General features: G+C 36.0%; 4 protein-coding genes across 4 annotated transcripts; all 4 read left to right on the top strand.

Moving 5' to 3' along the window:
• Positions 1–4,403: 4,403 nt before the first annotated feature.
• LOC137709499 (ethylene-responsive transcription factor WIN1) lies at positions 4,404–5,941 on the top strand. The gene is made up of 2 exons (XM_068448586.1): positions 4,404–4,533; positions 5,090–5,941. Exons 1-2 carry the CDS (start codon positions 4,454–4,456, stop codon positions 5,619–5,621), a joined length of 612 nt encoding a protein of 203 aa, XP_068304687.1. The 5' UTR covers positions 4,404–4,453; the 3' UTR covers positions 5,622–5,941.
• A 6,871-nt stretch (positions 5,942–12,812) lies between these two features.
• Positions 12,813–15,350, top strand: LOC137708299 (uncharacterized). Its single transcript, XM_068447344.1, has 5 exons — positions 12,813–12,997; positions 13,585–13,698; positions 14,040–14,119; positions 14,728–14,852; positions 15,095–15,350. Exons 1-5 carry the CDS (start codon positions 12,945–12,947, stop codon positions 15,164–15,166), a joined length of 444 nt encoding a protein of 147 aa, XP_068303445.1. The 5' UTR covers positions 12,813–12,944; the 3' UTR covers positions 15,167–15,350.
• Positions 15,351–17,625: 2,275 nt separating this feature from the next.
• LOC137749281 (embryo-specific protein ATS3A-like) lies at positions 17,626–20,848 on the top strand. Its single transcript, XM_068489383.1, has 3 exons — positions 17,626–20,010; positions 20,204–20,308; positions 20,561–20,848. Exons 1-3 carry the CDS (start codon positions 19,846–19,848, stop codon positions 20,846–20,848), a joined length of 558 nt encoding a protein of 185 aa, XP_068345484.1. The 5' UTR covers positions 17,626–19,845.
• A 4,359-nt stretch (positions 20,849–25,207) lies between these two features.
• On the top strand, positions 25,208–26,243 carry LOC137708368 (embryo-specific protein ATS3B-like). The gene is made up of 3 exons (XM_068447424.1): positions 25,208–25,419; positions 25,514–25,621; positions 25,780–26,243. The coding sequence occupies exons 1-3, from the start codon at positions 25,258–25,260 to the stop codon at positions 26,050–26,052; spliced, it is 543 nt and encodes a 180-aa protein (XP_068303525.1). The 5' UTR covers positions 25,208–25,257; the 3' UTR covers positions 26,053–26,243.
• Positions 26,244–26,901: the final 658 nt, after the last annotated feature.

The following is a 26,901-nucleotide window of genomic DNA, read 5'->3' on the forward strand; positions in this document are numbered from 1 at the left end:
TCAGGTTAGGCGCTTGTGTAGCGACTAGACTAAGATCCATATGGTGTATTTACAATGGACATGTGGCACACTCATTGAAATGAGGATACACCATAGCATACAAATCATATTGTATGTGCTATAATTGATTGATAGTGGAGTGATGAATTGATCCCTGCTTCAATCACTGTGTGAATCATAAGGAATCTATACGATTCCACCCTTATGCCCTTTGAACTAAAATCTATGTAGAAAGATGAGGTTTAATGATCGCTATTTTAGCACGTTTATCTAAGACAGTCAAGTTAGCTACTGTCCTAAGAGGCGTGTCTATGCGAGCAGTTAAATCAAATTAGCTTGACATGAGAGCTTAAGGAAGACAATTCGAAGAAAACACCATGTTATGTGATTCATTAGCTGCACGACGTCTTTTGATATTTGTCATCAAACATAAGACATGGATACATGATACTTATGAGACATAACATTGTTTTTATTTCATAACGAGGGATAAAGAATGTCAAATCTGGTGTGTGACGAACAGTCTGGGGCATAAAGCGATGAACTTCGGAGTGATGCACTGTTGTTAGTTTAGTGATAGCTTAATGGCAGTGCTCCTGGTTAAGTACATTCTTTCTCGCGAGGTCACACGTCCTATTTCCTGTGCTTTGGGGAAGAGAGAAAATATAAGAAACACAAGCTTTTCCACAGTTCAAATATTCTAGTTAGGTCTTTAGAGCTATCACTTTCGGCTCTAGGCCTTGGGAGGCGAAAACCAAGGGGCAACTCGACATACTGTAGCCAACCCAATGACCTGCGAGGTTTTAGATGTGCACGGAGGGTCAGAACAGTTGTTCGTGTTTGTACGTAGGAGCATGTTGAGATTCAAGCTTCCGCATAAAAGGTACACACGTCCTTTCGAATTTATTTATAGTCTTCCAACGGCTAAAGTGTTTAGTTGGTTATTTTGTATTATGGTTTGTTAGTATTTCATTTCATTTGTAACTTATAAGTGAGAAGACTTAATTTCAAATATAGTGAGTGACAAGTTTGAATATCGTTATACACAAAATAAAATTATTTATTTGTTCCTAACATTATAGGTGTAAGTGGAGCCAACAAGGAAGCCGGGCATGTTTACTTATATTTTTAGGTATGAGAATGATATAGGAGTAATATGAGCATGATGTCCAATTGTTCTAAGTATAAGGCCTTCTTAATAATGATCAAGGACAGAACATTAAGATCATAAGATGTATACAACATGCGATATTTTAATTTTGAACAAATGGGACCTGGACTATAGCTCAAGGTAACCATTTGCTAGTTCCGCCTTTAGTAATGAAACTTGGTTGAAATTGGTATTAGATACATATTTCCCATGTGGAACTCCCTAAATCTCGACAATGTGTGACTCTATTCTCCACCAAGTAGGTGTAAATCGACAAATTCTTATGATAAAAGTAGGGTTTTTTATTTGTCCATACTGTACGTAGTAAAAATCTACTTGAAAACCCTACTTTTGGTTCGAGTTTTTGAACTCCGGCCGGGGTGAAATTGCCTAAGGGGAAGAAAAACTCATTACAGTTTGTGTACTATGGAGATGTGATCTACTCAATTACGCTTCCTTGACTTGAAAGAAGTTGGGTATGGCAAGTTCTTTAACAATGGTGATGGGCAAATTTAATTTACCTAACGTCGAAGATCCTTTACCTTTCAGCATCAACCAACCCAGAAAGGACTTTATTTTTTGTGCCAGCTTCTACTTCATAACTCAAGCTTCTTATTTTGGTTTCAAGGACCAGTAAAATCTGCAGTTGGTGCATTGGTGCATGGCCTAACTTGGTACACATGTGCATTCTCAACGAGTATTAAGCTTTAGCACATTTTAGTGTGGTGGCTCTGTGAAAGTTGTTCAATGGATTTAAGCGGGGTGCACAAAATGTCACTTAAATGTTTGACACGATCTACTGCCTCCCTTTGGGTTTGGGGGGGTCCTTACTCATCTTAGATGAGCTGTTATCATTCAACCACTACCTAGGTGCGGCTTGGTCCTGCGAGCTTTTTATACATGATTTATCATTTACCAGTACGAGGAGTAATGTTCTCTTGCAAGACAGGTTATATAAATATATATATATATCTATCTATTATGTTTTCAGATTGTAATATGAGTCATTCATCAAGTGATTTGTTGTTCAAAGAATGCCTAACTTCCAAAGAATAAATCATCTGATAGAGGAGCAAAAGTGGATGGCGGACATCTAAGAAATACAAACAGTTTGGTAAGGGAATATTACTCTTAGTATAGGTAGTGGCGTTTGGATAGATCTGATTGAATGAATATCATTGCATACGGTGATTTTTCTTCTTTTCCTGCAGTAATTTGTTCACCAAAGCGGTTTATCTTTTTTCTATTTTTCTTGCATGATGAAAAGTTTTAGAGTGACTAAGTAAGCAACCAGTCATATTTTCTCGGCCTCGAAAAAAAAAAAAAGGAAGTACTTGATGAAATGTTTCAGAAAGACCAAGGTAAGTTGGACGTTGTACCAATTTTCTTAGCCCGACGGAAAAATTCCTGAATCTGCCACTAACACTTACTGCAGCCATAACCATCTAAATCGCCATTATGGCTACAGCAATTAGAAAGCTGAATAATTACTTATCCATTCAATGCAACTATCAACCAGTATTTAAATACACAAATAATTGGATTTCTTACCTGTTCAAAAACTTCCAGAAGATAGATCCAAAAGTTGCCCGACTTTTTCCCCCAAGTGTATAGAGTTGTTATAAATCAATTTATGGTCTACATTTAACTCGTGACAGTTATTGATTGCCACTTTAGTATATAGTACAAAGTGTCTTTCAAAGATATGTATGAACTAACAGCTGCTCAGCCTGCTCTGCAGTCTTTATGTAACAAAAAATAACTTGCTGCAGAAACTACTTGGACCTAATAAAGTTGCAATTCATAATTCTTAGGTTTTTGAAATTTAACAACCAAATCTGCAATCAACATTTACTTTCATTTCCCATATTGGTAATTAAGAGATGAGCTGTTGAAATGGGTTCCCGAAAAGCAAAAACTACGTGAGAATTATATAAAAGAGCTATGTTACGATCAGTATTCCATGCATGAATAACATTAGTAGTGTTTTACCGTTAAGTTTAATTTATGCAGAAGCAAGATGTCATCAATAGTCAAGAATCTATGTGTATTTGCATGACTGCCCTTAACAAATTCGCTTTATAGAATTCACTCCTTAAAAATAGTGCCAATATTAGCATGTGCTATGGAATTACAGAAAACCAGTTGAAGAAGGTAATCTGGGGTTGACTCTTGAGACCTTCTTTTGGATTTGTACTTGGAGGATCTTAAATACTCCCACGAGGTGGTGTCATTTGGTTGAAACCATGCATATGCATATGAGGGCTCCATACATATATAAAAGAATTATTTTAGAAACAAAATTTGAGGGGGTATTTTATATCTTAACAAACAAAAAAAGAAGGTTTTGAAGTGCAGTTTTGTCATTAACTACTTGCTTGAAAACTGAAAACGAAATTATTATCAAACGGCTCTAGATAAATGGATTAGCTCTTTCATCTTTGGATGCTGAGACACAATAGCTCTTGTGCAGAGGCTAGTTTAATATAATAGGGTCTATGGTGAGATCTTTTTCAAGCTAAAATGTTCAATGCTTAAGACTATTGCCTTCTTTTGTTTTTATTTGTACAAAAGTCTGTTTAAATCAATAAATATTTTCATAATTAGAAGTTAATCTAACCAAAGCACTCCATTATTGTATACAGATCCAAGGCACCTCAAGTTTTTTTTAAAGGATGACATATTACTTTAAACTAATGTAAACCATGAGAATCGAGATTCGAACCTGGATTCATATAGAAGGGAAGGGACTACATCCACTTTAGTCAATGTGGATATATTCATTTCTTCAAAGTACCTTAAGTAGATGTTACAACTTGCTTCTTTAGAAAAAGAAAATCACTTTAAACTAATCTAAACCACGAGAAGTGGGCTTCGAACTTGAGTGCATAAGAGGGAGCACATCCAGTTTAGTCAATGTAATTACGTCCACGTCTGCAAAGTAATTTAAGGTAGATGTTACATCTAGCTACTTTAGAAAAAGAAACAAAAAAAAACAGACAATATTCTACTTTAAACTAATCTAAATCACAAAAAGGAAGATTAAACTCATATACAAGAGAGAAAGCACATGTATTCTAACCAATTTGACTGCCCACATTTGCAAAGTACCTTAAGTTAGATGTTACAGCTAGCTTTTAAGATAAAGAAAAAAAGAAAGGGAAGAATTGAAAAGTAGATGTTACTGTCTAGCTGTCCTATATGGATCAGTTGTACTTCATATTACAAGCACAACTCCCACATTCTTTGACACTACCACATACTTCTCCTTCTCTCTCTCTCTCCCCCTCTCTGACAGCAAATATGGTACAATCAAAGAAGTTCAGAGGGGTCAGGCAACGCCACTGGGGCTCCTGGGTTTCTGAGATTCGTCATCCATTACTGTATGATCTGTTCATCCCTCTTCTCTTCTCCTACCAACCCTCTTCTATTCATCTTTGCCATCTATTAATTCCACTATTGTATTCTCAACAAACTATCCACCACATACATCCATTTTTGGGTCACAATAACATATCCTCCACAATGTTTAACACACACTCGCACACTAATATATTTACTGCATCAGTTTCAAGTACTAGTTAGAAAATTTTATGTTGCTGCTCTAATACTAATCATACTTTGATTATACAATTTGCATATGGAATTATATATACTGCTCTAGTTATTGATTCTTTGTTTTCTTCAAATATAAAAAATGTCCCATTATAGCATGGTGGTGTTAAATCTTAATTAGGACTTGTTTAGTGCATGGTATTAATTTTGGGTTTTGGGGTTACAGGAAAAGACTGAAGTGGCATTTTAGTTTACAGATTTAGTATGCATGACTAACTTTGTTAGCTACTACTTAGGAAATGTGAAAGAAATGTCAGTTAATTGATTTGATCTTTAAATAGTACATGGTATCACTCCTAACGTTCTAATATTGTTTTAATGCAGGAAAAGAAGGGTATGGCTTGGGACATATGAGACAGCTGAAGAAGCAGCAAGAGCGTATGATGAGGCAGCAATTTTGATGAGTGGGAGAAATGCCAAAACAAACTTTCCAGTCGTCACAAATGAAATGGCTGCAGCTAACGATCTTAACAACAACTCTGGCAACAGCAACAACAACTCTTCCACCTCTTCCACAACACTTTCGGCAATCCTCAGTGCCAAGCTTCGCAAGTGCTGCAAGTCCCCGTCTCCTTCCCTCACTTGCCTGAGGCTGGACACAGAGAATTCCCTCATCGGGGTCTGGCAAAAGGGTGCTGGACCCCGGTCAGATTCAAACTGGCTGATGATGGTTGAGCTGGACCAGAAGAGTCGTTTGCAAGCACCCCAATCAGAAATTAGTAGTAGTACCTCTTGCGCTTTGGATACTGAGGAAATGGCAGGAGGGCAGGAAGGTGGGGATGTTGATGATAGGATGATGGATGAGGAGGAAAGGGTTGCATTGCAGATGATAGAGGAACTTCTGAATAGAAATTGACAAAATTTGCTACTTAAGTTGGTATAATCCCTATCAATCATCACATGGAGGTTGATCAACACACCAAAGTGTGCGAGGGATGTCCATGTGCTTAGTCTTGTCAATGGGGATTGTATTTGTTGGGTTTGTTTCTTTGTGTGACTGTGAGTCTGTGACCTCATAAGGAGGAGAAAATATATTAGGTATACGTCTCCATCTATCTCCATATATTTGTAATCCCCTATAAAATGTGTCGCTCTCGAAACTATTTGGTTGGTATACGAAATAAGGAACACACATGAGAGGTAATACTAGTCACAATATATTTGTTAAAATTAGGGCTTGCGATGAGATATGTATGATAACCAAAATTGATTAATTGATTGTGGTTTTCACTTTTAAGTTCTCCCTCTCGCTGTTCAGCAAAAAATTGAATAATTAACTTGTTCTTGTATAATCCCAAAAATATATAAGTGGCACTGATGAATGGGATTGGCAGCAAGATAAGTGGCACTGAGATTGTCACAATGAAGTAACACTGGAAAAGATAAGCTAACATCAAGCTCTCGAAGAGGAAAGCAAAGCCATGTAGTTTCAACACAAGCATGAGTAAGAGATCGGTATTCAGATTTGGCACTAGAGTAGGCGACTGTTGACTGCTTTTTGGAGTACCAGGAGATGAGATTAGTGCAAGATTAACAAGGTAGCCAATGGTAGAGCGGCGAGTTTGTTAGGTTTTACGGCTCAAAATTAGGATGATGCAAAGAATTAGATTTGTGTTACCTATTTGGTTTTAGTGTTCTATTTGGGTTTGGATTTTGACTTCTTAGTTGTTTTCTTTAGTGGAGAGATTTTGTTAATTACCTTTTTTATTAGGATTTGTATTTACTTCCTATTAGGATTCTTATTGTAACCTAAGTCCTATGCACTATAAATAGGACCTTAGGGTTAGTGTATTTAATGTGGCTCTTTTGTGTGTCAATTTGGTGAGAGTCAATTTGTGGGATTTGGGTTGTGAGAGTTTAAACACTCTTTTGTAATCTCCGTTTGTTTAGTGAAATTCATTGACGTTGATATTGGTACTTTATTAGAATTTGCTTCCGTTTGGGCGTAAAAGTACAACAAAGTGTCCAGACAACCCGCCCAATCAGCATCAGAGTAAGCAGACAATGTAACGAAGAAAACTGAGGTGCCAGAGTTAGGCCGACATCCAAAGTACCTTTGACAGATCGAAAAATGCGCTTGGCATCAATACGTGGGTGGTGCAAGGAGCGCTCATAAATTGAGCAACAATGTTGATAACAAAGGAAGTATCTGAACGAGTGAGAGTGAGATACTGTAAGGAGCCAACCAACTCACAATATGTAGTGGGATATGCTAGTAATAAGCCATCAGAAGCAGTAAGACAACTTTCAAGCAAAGAAGAGTAGAGGCAGGCTTGCAAGAGAGCATGCCAAATTTCTGTAAGAGATTATGTGCATACTTGAGCTGATGGATGTGCTTACCATGTAGAAATATCACTCCCATGTATTGATGTGTGTAAATATTACAATCTATATGGAGGGTTATAAAAATTCCTATTTAGGTAGGAATCCTACGCTAATTACAATTGGAAAATTACATTCCTATAATACATGCAATAATTACGGAGATGATTCCGAGTTAATTTTTTTAATCTAGCATAATTTTTTGCTATAGAGGGGACATATGCTAATGTAGTTCATCGTATTGTTCTGGACAATCAGATCATTGATGCGAATGTGGCTGCTAATCGGATAGCGATATATGAAGTAAGATTTTCTCCCCTCTAAATTTCGCTCCTCTCTCATTTCTATTTGAATGATCACGATTAACTGCATCAACATTTTATAATGTTGACTTCTTTATAAAAAGACAAATACAGAAGAAAGTGAAAGGGAAAGGAAGGGGAGAAGAGGGGAAGAGAGAAGATGGAATTTGAAGGAGAGAAAATCCTACGCCACAATATATAGCCTAATGCTGGGGATTCGAATCTTTCTTTTTGGATGGATGTTGGACTTCCATGGTTGATGGATTGTCCATAATGAGTCTGTAACCAATGAGTAATGAGTCCTAAGAAATTGCACTTGCTACTCTTAGCCCAAAAAAAACAAAAAAAAAAATAAACAGAAGAGTACAAATATAGAAAAAGTATTGACAAAAAAAGATAGAAAAAATCACTTGGCACGTGCGTGAACCCATAATGAACGGCTAGTAATATACAAAATTACTCGCACTTTTTAGTTTGTCATCGCGCACTCTTCAATCATTTACAAATGAGTGCATGATAAAAAATCAAGTGTGGATAATATTTCTCTTTCATCAAGTGGTTGCTTGAATTTTCTGTTGCCCACCTAATTCTTAAGAGATGCAATGACCTAATTCATAGGAACCCGTCCGGCCATATCTCGCCTCCTTTATTTTCTTTAGTTTCAAGGCTTCGTCCACCTTATTTCGAAGTCCCAGGTCCATATGTGTCTATTTCTATTATTTATATGTTGAGTACTAATATGATTTTAACATGGTATCAGGGCAAACAATTTTACTTCGACATATTACATTGATTAATCCTCCCAAAACTTATGCTTTTGTCATATTTCTAAAGGCTCCTGTGAGTCTCGCACGTAGATTCTCGTAAAAATTTCAAGTAATTAATGAAGACTAAATCGTGTTGGCACTCAATGAGGATATGTATCTTTGGAGCTTTCAGCATTTCAGTGGAATTTTCTGGTTTTTGGAGTATCAAATCCCATGTGCTGGTGATCTACTAGGCTCTATAGGCATAGCCATTTGCATGTTTAACAGGAAAATCATGAGCCAATTAAGCTAGGAACAGCCAAACCCTAGCCAGCTGGGTTGTTTTGTTCGTCGATCTTTCATCTGTACAGTGACACATAATTAAATAGCTTTAGCATTACAGTGTGGAAGGCGTTTGAGTTTGTTAAAAGTTTAGGTATTTTGTTTCTGTAATAAGAAGTTGGCCTTTGTTGTGTTTTAGTTTGCCCTTTAGTAAAGGGTAAGTCTATTAAAAAGAGTTCCCTTCGATATGTAAAATTGGATCATTCCATTTTTTGAAAGTTCTAACCACAAAGTTTAAATGAACTGCTAGCTATAAATGGCAAAAGGCCTAACTATACATCTCCATATATCCACATCCACAAAGTTCTTGCTTAGAGATAAGACCAGGCCTCCATTTAGATGGACAAATTTGAAAGAAAAAAAGGTCTTGATGACAAAGCTAAATTTTGTCTATACAGTAGCCACTTAATACTATGGTCTAGTGGTACTCTTCTTCACTGATAAGTGAGAGGTCTTAGGTTCAATTCTCACCAATGGTGAATTTGAACCACATTATTGCTAACTCATTGTGAGGCTTAGCTCACTTCCCCAACCCCCTAGTGTAGATAATATCGTTTGCTCAAAAAAAAAAAAAAATTGTATGTACAGTAAACCCTCCCTATGTATAGTAATAACTAATAACGTTGGGACTAAACGAATTTTACTTAATAGAGGTGCAATTACAAAAAAAAAGGTTTTGACTTATTTATTATTCTTAATTAAAGGTCTATAGATACAAGGTACTACATTAATAGTGAATATGTAATTAACAAGGTTCTAAAGGATGCTAGTTAAGCGGCGAGCTGAGGCCTAACGTTTAGGCGCTTAGGATGACTAGGTGAATTTAAGTAAATATATTATATTTTGTGTAAATAAGTGTATGTTTATACTTAAAAAATATATAATTTCATTATAAACTACAAAATAGAATAACATATAGATTAGGAAGTATTAGAACATAATGAAAACATGGGGACCATGCATATAATGTGTATTCATTTAAGTATTCAAGAAGTCTCTTACAATTTATTGAAAAAAATAAAATGAAAAATGAAAGTTATCTATTTTCTGTCTAAGTGAGTCGCAACCTAGACGGGTGCCTGGGCAGGTTTGGATGAGCTAGGTGGCTGCCTAGGCGGGCGCCTTAGTAGGTCTAGACACCCTTTTTTAATTTTCAAATGCCTAGGCATTCATCGGGATGGTGGCCAACCGCCTAGCGCCGCAGGTGCCTAGGCGGGCACCTCAATAGGTCTAGATGCCATTTCTTAATTTTCAAATGCCTAAGCATTAATCGGGATGGTGGCCAACCGCCTATCGCCGCGAGTGGTGGCCAATCGCCTAGCGCATAGGCGGCGTTAGGCAGGAATTTTTAGAACAGTGTCAATTACTAAGACACTAGGAAAAATGAAACACCTAGTCTCAAATATTAGTGCATGTATGTAGTGATTAGAACAATATTCTAAAAATTGGCCTAGGCAGCCTCTAGGCTCTAGGCGATGGAGGACCGACTCGATTTAGGCCGAAACGTGGAGAAAAATCAGGCAGGGGCTAGCTAGGCGGCCACTTAAGCAGGTTAGGCGGGCTAGGTGGTGGCTAGGCTGGCTAGGCAGTTCTATTATTTTTAATTTTTTTGATTAAGTGAAAGGGTTTTCTGAATAACCTATTTAATTAGTGAATTTTCAATTTTTGTTTTTGGTTTTTCTTATTTTTTGCTGCATTTGTTAGTGAGGATGTCAATATGACTTAAGTTTTAAATTGTAACTTTCCTAAATTCTCAATACAAGTATACTTTTATTTTTAGAGTGTAAGTAGACCCTAGCCCGTTGCCCAACTAGCACCTAGTTTTTTAGAACCTTGGATTAGAAAGATATGTAAAAGAGTTTTGTTAAAGATCATATTGACAATTATTATTAGGCAAGTTTTTGACGATGCAACTAAAAAAAATAACTTATTACAATGTAAAGTATATTCTTATATATAATTGGCCCAAGTTGGGATCAAAACTTTCTATGACTGCATGGAGGTTATTCTTATATTACATATCACTACAGATAGGTTTTACTACATCAATGCCTATTATTCTAAAAATCTCCACCAAGGCACTAGGCGGTTTCACCACCACGATTAATCTCTAAGCGTTTAAAAAAATAAGAAAGGTCACCTAGACCTACCTAGGCGCCTGCCTAAGTGCTCGCTTAGCCTGCCTAGGTTGCAAATCTTACATAGACAGAAAATCCCCACATAGGCACTAGGTGGTGGCCACCGCCATGATTAATCTCTAGGCGTATGAAAAATAAGAAGTGGCGTCTAGACTTGCCTAGGTGCTTGCCTAACCTGCCAATGTCGCAACTCTCACATAAACTGAAAATAGATAACTTTCATTTTGCATTTTAGTTTTTCAATCAATTGGTTACTTGGATAAACACTCATTATATGCTTGTTTCTAATGTTTTCATATGTTTTAGTACTTTATAATTTATATGTCATTTTAGTACTTAATACAATATAAGTAGACATTTATTTATCTGTTATGTAATAAATTTAAAAAAAAAAACCACCTAGGTTTCACCTAGATGCACCTGCGCGCTGCTCGGCTAGAGCGTAGCATCTTTTGGAACCTTCTGAACACTAAATGCATTGGATTGAACGTATATATGAAATGGCTATAGATTGATCCTTTGTTTTCATCATTTTCTTATTATTCAAATCCTGTGATTATGTATTAATATATCTATTAGATTCTAAATGGAGAATCCTTTGATTCGAATGACCCTAATGAAGGACGTTAATTAATATATGAGGAGTAGTCTAACTCTTTATAAGCATATACAAAATTTATTCTCTTCCTGATGTGAGATTCATATTCTCAATATCTAAATGTCGATTAGTACATGATTATACCCTCCAACTGCTCATCAAACTTTGACAACACAAAATCCCAAAGACCTATGAAAAACTTTGTTGCACTCTAAACAAAGAGTGAGGTTAAGTACATAAGAAATGTGAAGCGTAGTATACTATATATGGATCGAAATATATATTTTCCTAATACGGGGAATAGAATGATACTGTATTGTAGATTGATCAATATTAAGTTTACCCATTTTGACTACGTAGCGTTATAACTTATGAGCTCCAACACGTCGATCTGAAACTCGACATGGATCAACTAGAACCCTACCAGTTGGCCTCGAACTCAACCCTAATAGAAGCTCAAATTACAAATTTACAGAATATCGAATCTAAGATCTTTTTCGAAACCATTTTTAGTTGCAGTTGCAGCATGAATTATTTGCGCAGGATCCTTCACTGTTGCACATGTAGTTATATTTAAGGCAACTTTAACGAAAAACTCCAGGCACTGTTCACTTTAACGAAAAATCACATTTTTACACTAAAAAGTCAATCCTGGTACTATTCACTTTACCCTTTATTTTGTCATTATCGTTAAAATTCAAAGTTTTTAAATCATTTTCATTAGTTTTCCTTATATTTAATCAAATTTCCCATTATTGTTGTGCGGCCTATCATGACGGTTGTGCAAGCCTCGTATTAATTAAAACAATAATGCTGTTGTTCTTGCGCAACAACAATGGAAATTTAACCAATTGATGGAGTGTACTGCTAGGGCTAGGGCTAGGGATGGATACAAAACGAATAATTACCAAGGAAAATAATACACCTTCCATATAGAGATTAGAGATAGAAGATGGTGAAACCATCAATCTTATACGACAAATCTTCTCTTCTCTAACAAAACCTTTAATGCTCAAATCAACAATAGGCCTTTGATTCTATTTTTTTAGGATCAAATGCTTACTATACATACACGTTCAATCCACTCGTCTCTTTTGTTAGAATCCAAGTCGAACACTAACAAGTAATCCTTGTTCAACAATAAAGTACGAGATTAGGATAAAAACTGTGTTTCAGTCCTATATCTTCTTTGCACTAATTTGAATCAAAATAGTTGATTATTACATACATTCTCATGCTCGTATTCTAACATATCAAAAATGCTTGCATCCCCGTGAATATGTACTTTGACCCGTGTGAATACTCTCTCTCTCTCTCTCTCTCTCTCTCTCTCTCTCTCTCTCTACAATAACAAAATGTAAGCCGACAAAATCATAGAAATAAACCCATCTAGGCCCACAAAATCATAACCAACCCATAAAATCATAGAAATCTGTAGAAATAAATCCATCTAAGCCTACAAAATCATAAAATCACAGAAATCTGCTCTGACCCAAATGGAGTCAGCCCAGATAATCAAACAAAGCCCACTTCTTCTCTGAAGTCTGCAGATCTTTCTACCCAAAAGCAACCATACCGACTCCCACCGCAGCTTGAGGTGACCACAAGCTGTGAAAATTCCAATTTCGTATAGAAAATTTGACATTTTTTGTAAACAAGTTCATCGCATCAGTAATTGTTGGTGTTCCTCCCCGATCCTACCTTTTTACAACTCAACTCAGCGAGCGAGCTATGATACTGGCAGTGTTGTTCGCCAACTCGGAAGGCAACATCCTAGTTGAACGGTAAGCGCAGATCTCCGCCGTCCTTTCATATATCCTCATGGTTTTGAATTGCTTTGCGTTTTTGGCTTAGAATTGTTGATTATGTAATACCCTTTTGTGGGTTTGGTTAATCTAGCTTGGAAATATTATGGATTGGATCTGAATTGTGATGTTGGGTTTTTCATATCTGTGTAATATGTTGTTTTCTTTGTATGTATGCTGGGTTAAATCGGGTGGACTTTGATTTGCTAGGATGGTTGCTTATTTGTATTATATGGGTTTACGGGGAAACGCCGAATTTTAAATGGTACCCTTCTTGTTTCTATCTTACGAGATCTTGTCAGATCAAGATGTGAACAGGGTAGGCAACAATTTACAACAAATCATGTTTTGTGTGTAGACATGGTATAGAGACGATTTTACATTTGCTATAGAAACCTCATCGTTGTGCGTTGCTGTATAGTGTGTATGCGATTGCAATCTATATGGCGTATATCGAAAAGGACTGATGGTAGATCAGTTTTGAGTTGATTGCTTTGATATCTTTTTGTGCTTGGGTTTGCTGTCTTCGTGAAGCATTGACTCATTGGTTTTATGTCTTATTGAAGTTTCAATGGAGTTCCTGCTGAGGAAAGGCTGCATTGGCGATCTTTCCTAGTCAAACTTGGGGCAGATAATCTTAGGGGCGTGAAGAATGAAGAGCTCCTTGTTGCTTGCCACAAGTATGTATAATAGTTTCTGTTGTTGTTGTGCGGATATAATGCATAATCTCTACGTTTAGATTGCCTTAGTATTAGATGACTAGTGTAATGGCATATCGTGTAATCAGAACTGAGCTGGAGCCTGATTTTTGCCCCAGTGAGAATATAATGCTGGAATGTGATGAAGGTTGTAAAATTTATAAGCTAGAGCTTGAAAATTGGTTTGTGAAGGGATTCCCTTTTTGGCATTGAGTATTCTGCAAAGAACTCCATTGTCATCTGTATTTATATTAATAATAGAAACGTGACTCAGAATCTGGTACCATTTTACATGATTTGACATGTGTTCATGTGTTTATCAGGTCAGTTTACATTGTTTACACTGTGCTTGGAGATGTCAGCATCTATGTCGTGGGCAAAGATGAGTATGATGAACTAGCTTGTAAGTATTCAGTGCTCCATTCAATAATATGATGCTGGTTTGTAAAAAACGACAGGATGAAATTAATCAATGAAAATCCAAAGTTGGACTTCACTGTTGTTGGGATTAATGTTCTGGACCAGTTGTTTTTCACACCTCTTTAATACCTTTTCATCGGTAGTTTAGTTAGTTGCAAATATGGGCTTTTCCATTTTAGATGAGTAACTTTTACATGCCTTCCAAAGTAGTTTCATGTCATCAACCATGCACAAGGCTCTCACCTATTACAGTGGGTCAGTTCAGTATTAGGGAAGGTTGATGACTTTGCTTAGAAGAAACAAGCGAAAAAAGAGTGCTATATATTTCCCCCAAGATGTTTTAGTAGGACCGAATCTGATGTACTGCTTGGTGCAATTGGCCAAAGGTAGCAATTGTTTTATTTGTTTTTCGGTGGAAATTTGATGCCATCACCTATTGTCAAAAAATGCAAAATGATAACTTTTTTAGACTCTGATGTGGTGCTTGCTATGGTTTCGCCATATTTTGTCAATTGCTTTTAAATGGGAGAGATGATGTGCTTGATTTTATTACTGGTATTGCTTTGTTAACCCTGGATGGTTTCTTGCTAGTGTCGGAAGTCATCTTTGTTATAACATCAGCTGTGAAGGATGTATGCGGAAAGCCTCCAACCGAGCGCCTTTTCCTGGATAAGTACGGAAGAATTTGCTTGTGTCTGGATGAAATTGTTTGGAAGGTGAGCTGCTGGATAACTTTTTAAACAATTAGAGCGAAAAATTCTCATCATAATAACATCACAATCAAACCTTACATTTCCTTTTATTATTCGGGTTGATAGGAAGACTTGCTTTCATCCGTCGTTTCGTCTCACATTTACTGGACTCCATATTGCACAACAGTTATATGTTGCTGCCCAGCCTTTTTCTTTATAATGATGAATTTTATCTTCTTTGACATCTGTTTTCCTGTACTTTGAAGGGATTGCTGGAAAATACAGAAAAGGATAGAATCAAGAGACTGATAAGGTTGAAGCCTCCAACTGAGTTCTGAATAAAGCTTCCTACTGAATGTTGAACCGAAAGCAATGTTGAATTCATCTCCGGTGTATTTTCAGGCTTTGCGATAGCCAGTATGTTTTCAAACCTCACTTGCATTAGATAATATGAGAACAGGTAATATTTCTCTACACTCCATGAGATTATATTTTCTATACTCTTAAGATTATTCTTGTCAATACCTTGTAATATACTGTCTTCCCAAAACAATGTGTAGCGTGTGCGTCGCCGTGGTAAATTTTTTGCCGGAGAAAGACACGGTGGTTCTTTAGGACGATTTGCGATATAAGTATGCCCTCCACTGAACTCCATGTAGCCCCGAGCTGTGAATGGATTAGGGATCATTAGATAGCTAGAATCAAGAATAACAGATAAAACTAGAGCGCTAAGAGTAGTTTTTACTCTCTACAATTTTATAATAGCAAAGTTTAAAAAAAAAAAAAAAAATCAGATTGGTACCAAGCATAAAATCCAAAATTTACTATACAAATGTTAATAATAAGAGTTTTTACTCTCTACAATTTTAAAATAACAAAGTTAAAAAATAAAAAAATAAAAAAAAATCGGTCATGAGTGTAGCCAAGTTGACTAGAGCTTAGGGTTCTCTCTTTGCAATTAAATTTAAATCCGTCTATGTATAGTTTAAACAAACGAGGAGTTGGTAAAGATTGTTCTCTTTACTAAAACAAGGCTTAGGTTCGAGTCTCACTGTCGATAATTTCTCTTGGTGGTTGATCTGTAAAAACCAATAAAGAGGTTAAGACCCCTTCTATAATTTCACAAAGAGGCTTGTGGTATATGCCCTGACCTTGGAATGGGATAGCCTTCCCTCCTTCAAAACTTTTTCTTACCAAAAAAGAAATTTAAATCCCTGAGAAAGTATACATTGATCACAAAGGAGGCAAATTGTATAGAACAAAAGTGCTTGGTAATCGAACATCATTAAACTCATTATTTAAATGACATGTCACTTAAAATTTTTGGAAAGCCTTTAAATCTTCGTACTCCCACGTTTACCATGTTCTGACAGGAATGCAACTCCGCAGAATTGTCTTGCAAAATTGGTGTATTTTGGCTCTGTAGAAAATTTTGAAATTTCGACACAATGATTTTAGCCTCTTAGGTCCCATTTGGAGGTTTTTTTTCACCAAAAACTACTATTTCAAAGTTAAGCAATAAATGGTAAAACAAAACATCCCGCTTAGTTTTAAAACAACGACCCCCAAACAGCAGCTATTAAAAGCAACATTCAAAAAAGACAAACTTGAGTTTGTACGTGCATCAGCTTGCTAGTATTAGAAGGCACAGCAATAATGTTATAGAGTTGCTATATGCAAGTGGAAAAACTAGTTATATACAGTGAGTTAGTAGGTGCATAATTGTTTGACCAAGACAACTTGAGGAACCAAGAGGACGGCAATGAAAGGAGAAGGCTTGTGGAGCAAGTGTAGGTGCGGAGAAGCATGATGCCAATCAGAGTCTCTTCAGAGGCAGTCTCCAAGAACACGATGGTGTTCTTAATTGCTGCTTCCATTGCTTCTAGCTGGTAACTGCAAACAATGACAAAATATAACAGCTTGACAAACCCAACCCTTCGTATTGAATTCAAAATTGTTTATATTTTAGCAACCAAATAATCAAGGAGATGACTGGGGAGTGAGAGCAGGAACCACAATCTGCTTACGAAGTGGATGAAATTTTAATTTGCAATCTTTTTGGTTTTGTCAGCAACCAAACAATGAAATTATTTGAAAGGATGAATGTCTCTAACCAAATAACATACATTTAAAAAGAGTAAAAGAAGGAAAAACAAGACAAGACCTTCTGGCAAATGGGAGAGGATCAAAGTCAGCAGATAGTTGGGCTCCGTCAATCTCCATGGCAGCTGGTTTTGCAGCAGCTTCTCCACTATTGACACCACCACCATACTCTTACAATTATTGTTTCCATTACCATCACCTGCTCTATAATTACCACCACCATCGCCATCGCCACCGCTATCGTCGCCATTGCCCTTGATTGCAACCACCAACATTATCCCACTGCCACTATCACCACCACTATCTTTGCCATCGCCATCAACAATGCAATTGCCACCATCACCACTACGAACACTGTTGCCTCTACACCCCAACCACCACATCCTATTATTGGTACCACCCCCCACACCTGTTGGTGCTGCCATCACTGCCACTACCCTGCCGCTGCTGTTGTTGTCACCACGCCTACTACTATGTGTATTTTTGTCATACAATCACTTTTACATTGAAAATTTTCAAACGCTTTACACTTTTGAAAATAAAGTTTATCAAACGCTCAACCCTTTTATTTTACAACTAGTTTTTCTTTAAGCACAACATAAGCGGTTTTAGAAGAAAAAAAAAACATCAATCCCAAAAACTGACCCTTAGTTCTATTCTCTGATTGGCTTTGCGTCAAAAAGCCTCCAAAAAAAATTTTCATCATTAAAGGCTTCTTTGTACATATTAACTGAAATTAAAAATAAAATAAAATAAAGCTCTTTTAAAACCAATTATTTAACAAAATCTGGGGTGAAAATGATGTAAAATAATAAGATAGAATGCACTTATTACTAATGACACTAATCCTATTCGATTCCCAGCGGGGATTTGGTTCCCATCCGGACCCAAATTATAGAGATCCTCACACCTTAATCATTTATTGTACATCGTACAGTCATAAATCATTTGAATTTTATTATTCAAAATTAAACACAAATAGTAATTAAAAAAAAACTAACCATACGATGTATGATGAACGATTAGGATGTGAGAATCTCTAAGATCCCCACAAAAATGATCCAGAGAGGATCCTCATCCTCCAAGGGGTACTAAAGGTTAAAGTAAAAGCGTACAAATACGAAAACAAAACATACCTTTTAAGCGTGATGGGTTCCTAAAATGTATTCTGAAATTGACTGAATTTGTGGTGGTTTTCATATTTAGTAATTGTTAACAACATGAGATAAAGAGATAATGGTACACCTAATCTCATAACCAGATACCACAATTATAGAGACCGATATATTTTTCTTTGCCTGATCTCTTCCTAATTCAGAAAAAGTAATTTTCACATATCACTTATTTCCTCTTAAGCACATTTATTTATTTTTGGCTTTCATATTACAGCAGTTAAAAGAAAATTAATGAAAAAAAAATAGGCAGATATATATCAAAAAAGAAAAGGTGCGAGAAAATCATTTTCCAAAATTAATTTATGCTTGTCATGGTAAGCAATGCATCTCTATACATATAATATCCCACATATTTGTCTTCAGTTGTCCCTTTCTCTCCTCCTCAAAACTATAGTCTATTGAAAACTTGTTATGGCAATAGCAATGAAGGCTCGGGTGACTTTAATTAGCATTCCTCCATTTGGCTTTCATCCAAGCAACTTGAACCAGTCCACAGCTACAACACCAACCCCACCCCCAGCCTCTCACTTCCTTCAAGTTTCAACAAACACCCAGGTCCGTCTGTTAAGAGTGTTCACCTGTGTACGTTCAAAGTTCGATTTTCTCCCTCCTCCATATCACTTGTGTCAAAAATAAGCTTGCATTGCATTCATTATTTGATGATCGTTAAAGTTCTATGTTTGTTAAATTGCAATTGTACATATGAAAATAATTAACTAGAAAATACTAGACAGACAAAAATTGCTTTGGTTTATACATAATTGTATGCTATATCTTACCAAGAACATTGATAAGTATGGCTCTTGTAGAATGTAAATTTGTACGTTATGTAAATAAAGACTGTACTTCACCTCCATATATACTCGAGATCAGATCGGAATTAAAAATTTGGTGATGCTAACGGCCATAATTAAGGTACTTATAATTACTTCCTTTCAAATAGTACTCGTGTTAAAGATTGTGAATCTGAATTACTCATTAAATAAAAGTATTTTTGTTTATTATTTTGGATATGTTGCCTAGATTGATACTTTGACGTATTACAAAAAAAAATGGTGCTTCGCCAATGTAACATACTAAATTGCACGTCCGGGACATGCATGTTATGTGCATCTTTATAGGGTTGGAGACAATGGGTGGAAAGAACAAAGCATGGCAAGACGGTATAAAGATTAAAGTGAAAGATGCAAATATGTGCACTACAACATTGGTTAGACTGAATGTGCTCTTCTATGCATTTGAGTTGGAATCCCCCTTTCGTAATTTAAAAAAAAAAAAAAAACAATCATAATACCACTGGTTTAAGAAAGTAAAAAGATAGATTATTGTTATTTTTTTACAAATGCTAGATATAATCTTTTCTAAACTCAACTAAATATAAGAAGAAAGATAGTTTGAACTTGGAACACAATGAGTTAAAGAGGTATGTTCTATCTCATCAAGACAATCCATCACTTTCCAAAACAAAAGATCAAAGAATATAAAAATATAGACCTCTTAAAAATGGAAGGTGTCTAAAATAAATTCTAGAAATGCCTGCTCGCAGGGCTTTTCATACCTACTAATAGAATTTCTTGACAACATGACAAAGAGATAATGGTGTACACACTTAACCTAATGTCATAATCAAATATCACAACCATAGAGATAAAGTTTCTGACTGTAATCCACCCTTAGTTAAGCAAGTGATAAAGACTTGCACATGAACGACCGACTGTAGCATTCGTATACCCTATATAATGATATATCCCCTCTCTCTTATTCAGATTATATTTTTTACTGAAATTAAGTTGAAGGTTATGTCAATAACAATGAAGGCAGCAGTGACTTTAGTGCTTATCTTCACCTTCATGCAAGCCACTTCAACCATTAATGCACAACCCCAACTCCTCCCATCCACTCAGGTATGAGAAAATTCCTCGATAAATAGTTAATCAACAAAGTTCTGTAAATTACTAATGAATATATGAAAATAAATAGAGAAAATATTACTTGTTTAAATTAATACATATGTTCTTTTTCTGAAAATTGTGTGTAATAATTTTTTACTATATATCCTGATGTATTAATAAAATTAATAGATATGGGTTTTTCCAGAATGTAGGTAACTGTTCTTACGTGGTGAAGATAAAGACTAGCTGTACTTCGGCCCATTACACGCTAAATCAGATCAATATCACGTTTGGTGATACTTTGAATAAGGTACTTCTCTCCCAAATTACATTATACAGATACAAACTCGTATATCTATACAATACATATAGTCTAGCTCTATGTCGGAAATACTATGTTGCGTGACAGGCTTATACATGTTTGTAACTTTGCATAACGTGAATCTAAAAATGTCGTCTAGATTGATGCCTGCCAACATAACATCATCTGCAATGTCACATGAGTGTGATATTTACAACTTGTATTATTGTCTTTTTAACATTATTTCCTGATGATGATCAGGTGTATTCAGGTAGAATTGATGATCCACAAAAAGGCAGATTCCGACGGTGTCGTATGGATACATTTGGTCATATTTTCGGGCCATGCACGTACCCTTGTTGTATGTTATTCTACAGGACGGGATACGATGGGTGGAAAGTAGATACAGCGACAATTTTCGTTGATGCTAAATCTGTCACATTTTTTTTCAACTCGATGTATATCCCACAAGGTGTTTGGTATGGGCTTAATAATTGTATTGGCGCTGATGCGGCATCATCCCCTGAAAACACACAGAAAAAGATATAGGAGTTTGTCTTCTTGTTCTGACCGCAACTCTCTGGTTTCTAATAAAAGTGGTACTAGTGCTTTAGTATTCCCATTTTTCATCGATTCCGCACGTTATGTTGATGGTATATATACAAAATAAATCAATAAAAATGGGTTTTGTTTACTTCGAAAGTTGGTTCCAGTTAAGCAGTTTCTCTCATTCTAAAGTCCTTATGACTATTTGCATGAGTTTATTTAGATTCTTAGGTATGGTGGTTAGAAAGCTTTAGATAAGTTTAGTTCCAAAGAGTCTTTAAGAAAAACAGCATGTTGCTTTCCCCAGTCGTGGCATAGGTCTAGCTAGCAACGGCGACAGAGCTTATACGGCGGCGCCATAACCAACGGAGGTGGGAGCTGCAGCTAGCTGAAGATAAGGTGCAGAAGGAAATGTCGACGAAAGTGAATACTGATGTAATACAACAAAGTCAGTAGTTCATGCCTCTATCTATAGCAAATGAACATGATTTTGTCAATGAAAGAGAGGTATTTTGAGCTATAGGTCTCCAAAAACACTTAATATATGGTAGAGCTGCGAAGATATCTGTGAGAAATGAGAATAAAGGGCCTCATTTGTGTGCCATTTCGAATTGGGATTAGTCTATAATAAAATTCCACATCGGACATATTGGTCTTTTTATTCTCTACCCAACCACTATATAAGGAGGGTTTTGGAGAAGGAAGATATACATAGAAAATTGAGAAAAAAAAATCTATAGAGAGGATAGTAAGGATAATACTTAGTTACTCACTCATATACTCATTTTTTTTATTTGGTTCAATAAAAAGATATCACATGTCACTTGTTTTTAAAGTCCAAGAAAAATTAAATAACATGTCTATTATTTTTTAAAGGCTTAAATGTAAAAAAGGTCCTTGTCTTTTAAACATTCTAGTCAATTAATCCCTGTATTTTGAATTTAGCCGATTTAGCCTTTGTGTTTTACACCGTTAGCCAATGCAACCATTCCACCAAAAATAGATTTTTGTCAAAAATAAATAAAAGTTCAAATATGAAACAATCCAAAAATCATCATACCCATGAGGGTACGCGGGAAGGGAGATCAGGGAAGTGGTGCGGATTGATGCTATGAAGATGGCACGGATGGGGGAGGGTGATCGACATCGTCTTGGGAGTTGTTGGGTGAAGAACTACGAGAAAAGTCACGGTGATTAGGGTGTTGCCTTGGGTGTGTTCGACGGTGGTGGTGCTGGGGGTTTCAAATTCTCCTTTTACTTTTGAATTCTTTTAATTTTCTTATCTTTTATTCTTATTTGTTAATCAATCCGAAACATATTTATAAAAAATTTAACAATAACTAGATGGAAAGTACTAAATTAAATCAGTGAGTGAAACACGAAGACTAAATCAGTTAAATTGAAAACACACGGACCAAGTCAACCGAAAAGGTATAACATATGAACAATTTTGACATTTAAGGTACTTACTAGATGCATATAAGGTACATATAAGGTATTTACTGGTGAGTGCCTAAGTATTATCTGTTAAAAGAGCTCTACACTTTGGAGTCAAATGAGTTCTTATTAGGTGTCATGTGTCAAATTCTTATATGTGGGTAATTTTCTGGTACCAATTTTTAGTACGGAAGATTTGAAGGCTGGCTAGATAACCATTTCAATTTAAGTAATGCTAGAGACACCAATTTTGTCCAACAAATGATGTAGCACATTCTACGTCATACAAATTTTTATTACAATTATTAATCAAATTTCAATTCAATTAAAACACAAATTTAATTGGTGCTACATCATTTTCCAATTTTCTGTATTTTTTTTCTTTTTATTTTGGGTACCCCATGTTTAGTTAAAGTAACAATGATACAGAAAGGGTCCGAAGAATACTCTACATTAAGGAACACGGAATGAAGAATTCGAACTTCGGATTAGACAAGAAACACGCTTAGGCCTCGTTTGGCACACCGTATAAGACCATCGGATAGTATTAATAATACAAAACGGGTGTTTGGTGAGCTTCGTATTAAATAAGCACCGGATTATTTAATCCGGCCCCACTTATTTTATACTCCTCCCACCCGCTTATGAATCCCGTCCAAAACCTCTGTATTATTTAGTCAGGTGAGATTTCTCTTGCTCACTCCGTTCCTCTCTTGCATGACTCCTTCAACTATCTCACCCGTCTGCTCTCTCTCGTTTGGATCTCAAGTTCATCTTTGTCGTCTTCTTTTTTTCTTCTTTTTTTCTTTCTGTTCCTCCCTCCTCCTTCATACACACACACCTCCCACCTCCTCCGTTCGCCTTCGATCTCTGACATGACAACAATACTTCCGTGGGTTGAAGGAGGAAGATGATGATTCAAATTCTTCCGATCTAGGCTCCAACGAGAAGGACGAGGAGGAGGAAGGGAGCTGGGCTCCGACAAGGAAGGGAGCTAGGCTCCGATGATAAATTTTGGTTTATTAGCATTGAAAATATTTAATTTCTGGGATTTTTTTTTTTTGGTTGGTGAATCGATGTGGGTTTTGGGAGATTTGAAGAAATGAGGAAGTGGGTTTGTATGGAAGGGTGGGAATTGATGTGTGGGGAAGATGGTGAAGATAGGAAGACACGAATGGGAAGTGGGAAGAGATCTGGGTTTTTTAATTTTTGTCTGTGTAATGATGTTTATTTTTTTTTTCTCACCTGTTTTTCTTCCTTTTTTTTTCATTTTAACAACACTTATTTTGTGAAATTATTTAAAAAATTTATTATAGTCCGACCTATTATCCGATGTATAAATTAATCCGATACAACACCAAACGCCCGATTAATTTAGTCAGTCCTATCCGACGACTATTTATCCTATACGACTGAAATAGTCAGTACGATCCGAGCTGCCAAACGAGGCCTAATCAACTTGGATTACACCTTGATTTGCAAGGACCCAAAAAAAAAAAACAGAACTTACCATTAGCTATGACGGGTACGCTTCACCAAATCCCACTTTAGCCCTACATTCTAACTTAGTTTATTACATGCATTATTTCTCCGTGTCTTGCTTTACCTCTACACTTTATTTTGTCACTTTAACACACGCACTCTTCCTCAATGTCTCACTTTACTTTAATTCTTTAAATAGGTTAAAAGAGTCGTTAATTGCTAATGTGGCATGAGCGATTTAGTCTTTTCAATAGCTAAACTCAAACCAATGTTTGATTTCTCTAGAGTAAAAAAAAAAAAAAAAAAAAAAAAGTAAAGAAGAGGAGCGATAAAGGTAGAGATTCTCATGACAGAACTCTAAGATCTTTGCAAAAAAGTTTCCAAAAACATTGAAATTGATTTGCGAATCTTGAAATTCAATACTTTCTTTTGATATTTTTCTCTTAATCTGAAGAAATCAAACACTAATTTAAGTTTAACCTACCTCACATTATCAATGAGTTCTACTAACATGTCATTTCACATGCCACACAACCAATGTGATTGAGAAGACTAAATATTTCATGTCACATCAACACAATTAACAATTTCTTAACTAATTGACGGAATATGATAAAGTAGAATATTAAAAAAAATCGTAAATGTTAAAGTGAAACAATATTAAGTATAGAGATAAAATGGAACTTGTTAAATAGTACAATTGTGATAGCTAAGGAAAAAGAAAAAAAATCAACTGTACGAGTGTACTGTGAAGTATATTCCAGGCCGATGTTTATTGCTTAAGGTCATGCCACGCTATATTGGCAGTAAGAGAGATACAGGTGGGGAAAGAACCGAAAGGAGGACAAGAAGTGCGGATAGACACATGGTAGCAGGTAGCCTGAGCTGGGATTCAGAGGGACATTAATTGTCGTTTCTTTGTTTGGATCTATACTCATTAATTTGAGGGTTGGGAAGGGCCAGTCCTTCTAATCCATAAATTAAAGAATTCGTACCGGTGAAATTTGATCAAACAGTTTGAATTATTATAATTTTTAAAATGAATCTCTGTTTATAGTCGTTGATTCAAATTTCAACCACACGAATCATCTGATTTGGTGAATTAAAAGAAAAGAATCAGGAGAAGATATCTTTCCCACTAAATTTACTTTGATCAAAAAAAAAAAAATTTTAGTTTTACTACAACAATTCACTTTTTCGAGTGTGAAGAAGAATTATAGTGGTATTTTAACTTTTCTATGCCACCAAGAATTACAGTGGTATTTTAATTTCTTCGTGTCATCATTATGTAATTCATCAACGTTATAAATTAAATTAAAAAATTATTTAAAAAATACAAATCTAAAATTCGTACCCAACCATTATATCTCCCAGGTGAATTTACTGCGATTTCATCTAGTGCAAGTACAACTAATGATTTGTTGGCAACATGACAAGGAGATTAATGCCAAGGGCAAAGAGAGGGAACTCTAGTATATAGATCTTATTGCCTGATGAGACGGACAGTATTGAAAAGTAAAACAAGAATGATGAAGGCTGTGAGTTTTCTTCTTCATTTGGGCTTCCTCTTCCTCTTCGCCTTCGCACAAGGCAGCAGCAGATCAATCATTCCACAGCCCCAACCTCTCACATCCTTCAATATTAACAAAACCCAGGTAATTAACATCAATTCTTCTCGATTAATACACAGATTATATTATTTACCGTATAATCTTAAACTACAAATTAATTTATATGTCACTCTTGCAGAACGCAGGGAGCTGTTCTTACACTGTATCAATACAGACCAGCTGTTCTTCGCCCCGCTATACACGGGATCAGATCAGTATTGCCTTTGGTGATGCTTATGGCAATCAGGTAATATTAGTCTTAATCTATACAACTTTTTGGATTTACCGTCTGGATTAACAGTCTGACAACATACAGATGACTTTGACGTAAAAAGTACTGCAAGTACAACTAATAAAACTCATAAGTAAAGATTATATTCGAATTTTTGTTTCTTGGATTATCAGGTGTATGCTCCTAGGATCGACGATCCGTATTCGAGGACATTCGAGAGCTGCTCCACGGATACGTTTAAGATTTCGGGGCCATGTACATACCAGATCTGTTATGTGTATCTGTACCGGAGCGGATACGATGGGTGGAAAACAGAGGCAGTGACAATCTATGGCCACTACACCAAGGCTGTTACGTTTTACTACAACTCTTTTATTCCAAATGGTGTTTGGTATGGATTTAATCAGTGTAACGGTGCTGCAGCATCCTCCACTTCGAGCATGTAGCTGGGAATGTAGAGGAGATTAGCAGTGCAGGATTCCTGGTTAATTTCAGGTCATTTAGGGCTCTGCTATGTAATGTGTATTGATGCTTTAGCATTATGTGTTTGTTGGGTTTTTGCTTGTGGTGAGGGTTGTTGATTGATGGTATCAAGAACATGGAATTTTAGAAATAAAAGTTGATTTTAGTAGAGCAACGACACTTTTTACGGAATAGGATCCTCTTCGGATCCTCTTTGTGGGGATTCGGTCCGTTCATCGTACATTGTGCGTTTATAAATTATTTTACACTTTTAATTTAAAATTGAATATAAATAGTCTTTAATGAAAATTGGGCGCACGATGTATGATTTACGATGAACGGATATGATTGATTCATCCTCCAGATTCCCACAAAGAGGATCACAAGAGGATCCTTGTCCGCTTTTGACTTCCTTTTGTTTTTAATTTGAGCAGAACAATTGTGGTTTGCTACACACTTATTAGAGGTGGGTGTATCTTGTTAATCTGAGGGCTTAGGGCGTGTGCTTTAATGTGACCTCAGCATTGAAGTGGTGATGAATCTCTCGCCTCCTCTACTTAGTTCTCTATACAAGCAATTACTTTAATGCGGTGCTAAGTTACAATACTATGATGGGCTTGTAGACACTTTGTACTTTTGATTTAAGTGAATTTACTATTTCTTTGGTTCATTTTAATTACCAACACAAACTAACTTTGGCTATGTTTGGATAAGGAACTTCCACCAATAGAATTTGGATAAATTGGTTAGAAACCAAATAAATAACATTACAACAAACTACAAAGGCAAGAGAATAAAAAATGGACTCATTTTAAGTAGTCATTTAAAACTCC

This window comes from Pyrus communis, chromosome 11 (genome assembly GCF_963583255.1).
Source record: "Pyrus communis chromosome 11, drPyrComm1.1, whole genome shotgun sequence".
NCBI lineage: Eukaryota > Viridiplantae > Streptophyta > Magnoliopsida > Rosales > Rosaceae > Pyrus > Pyrus communis.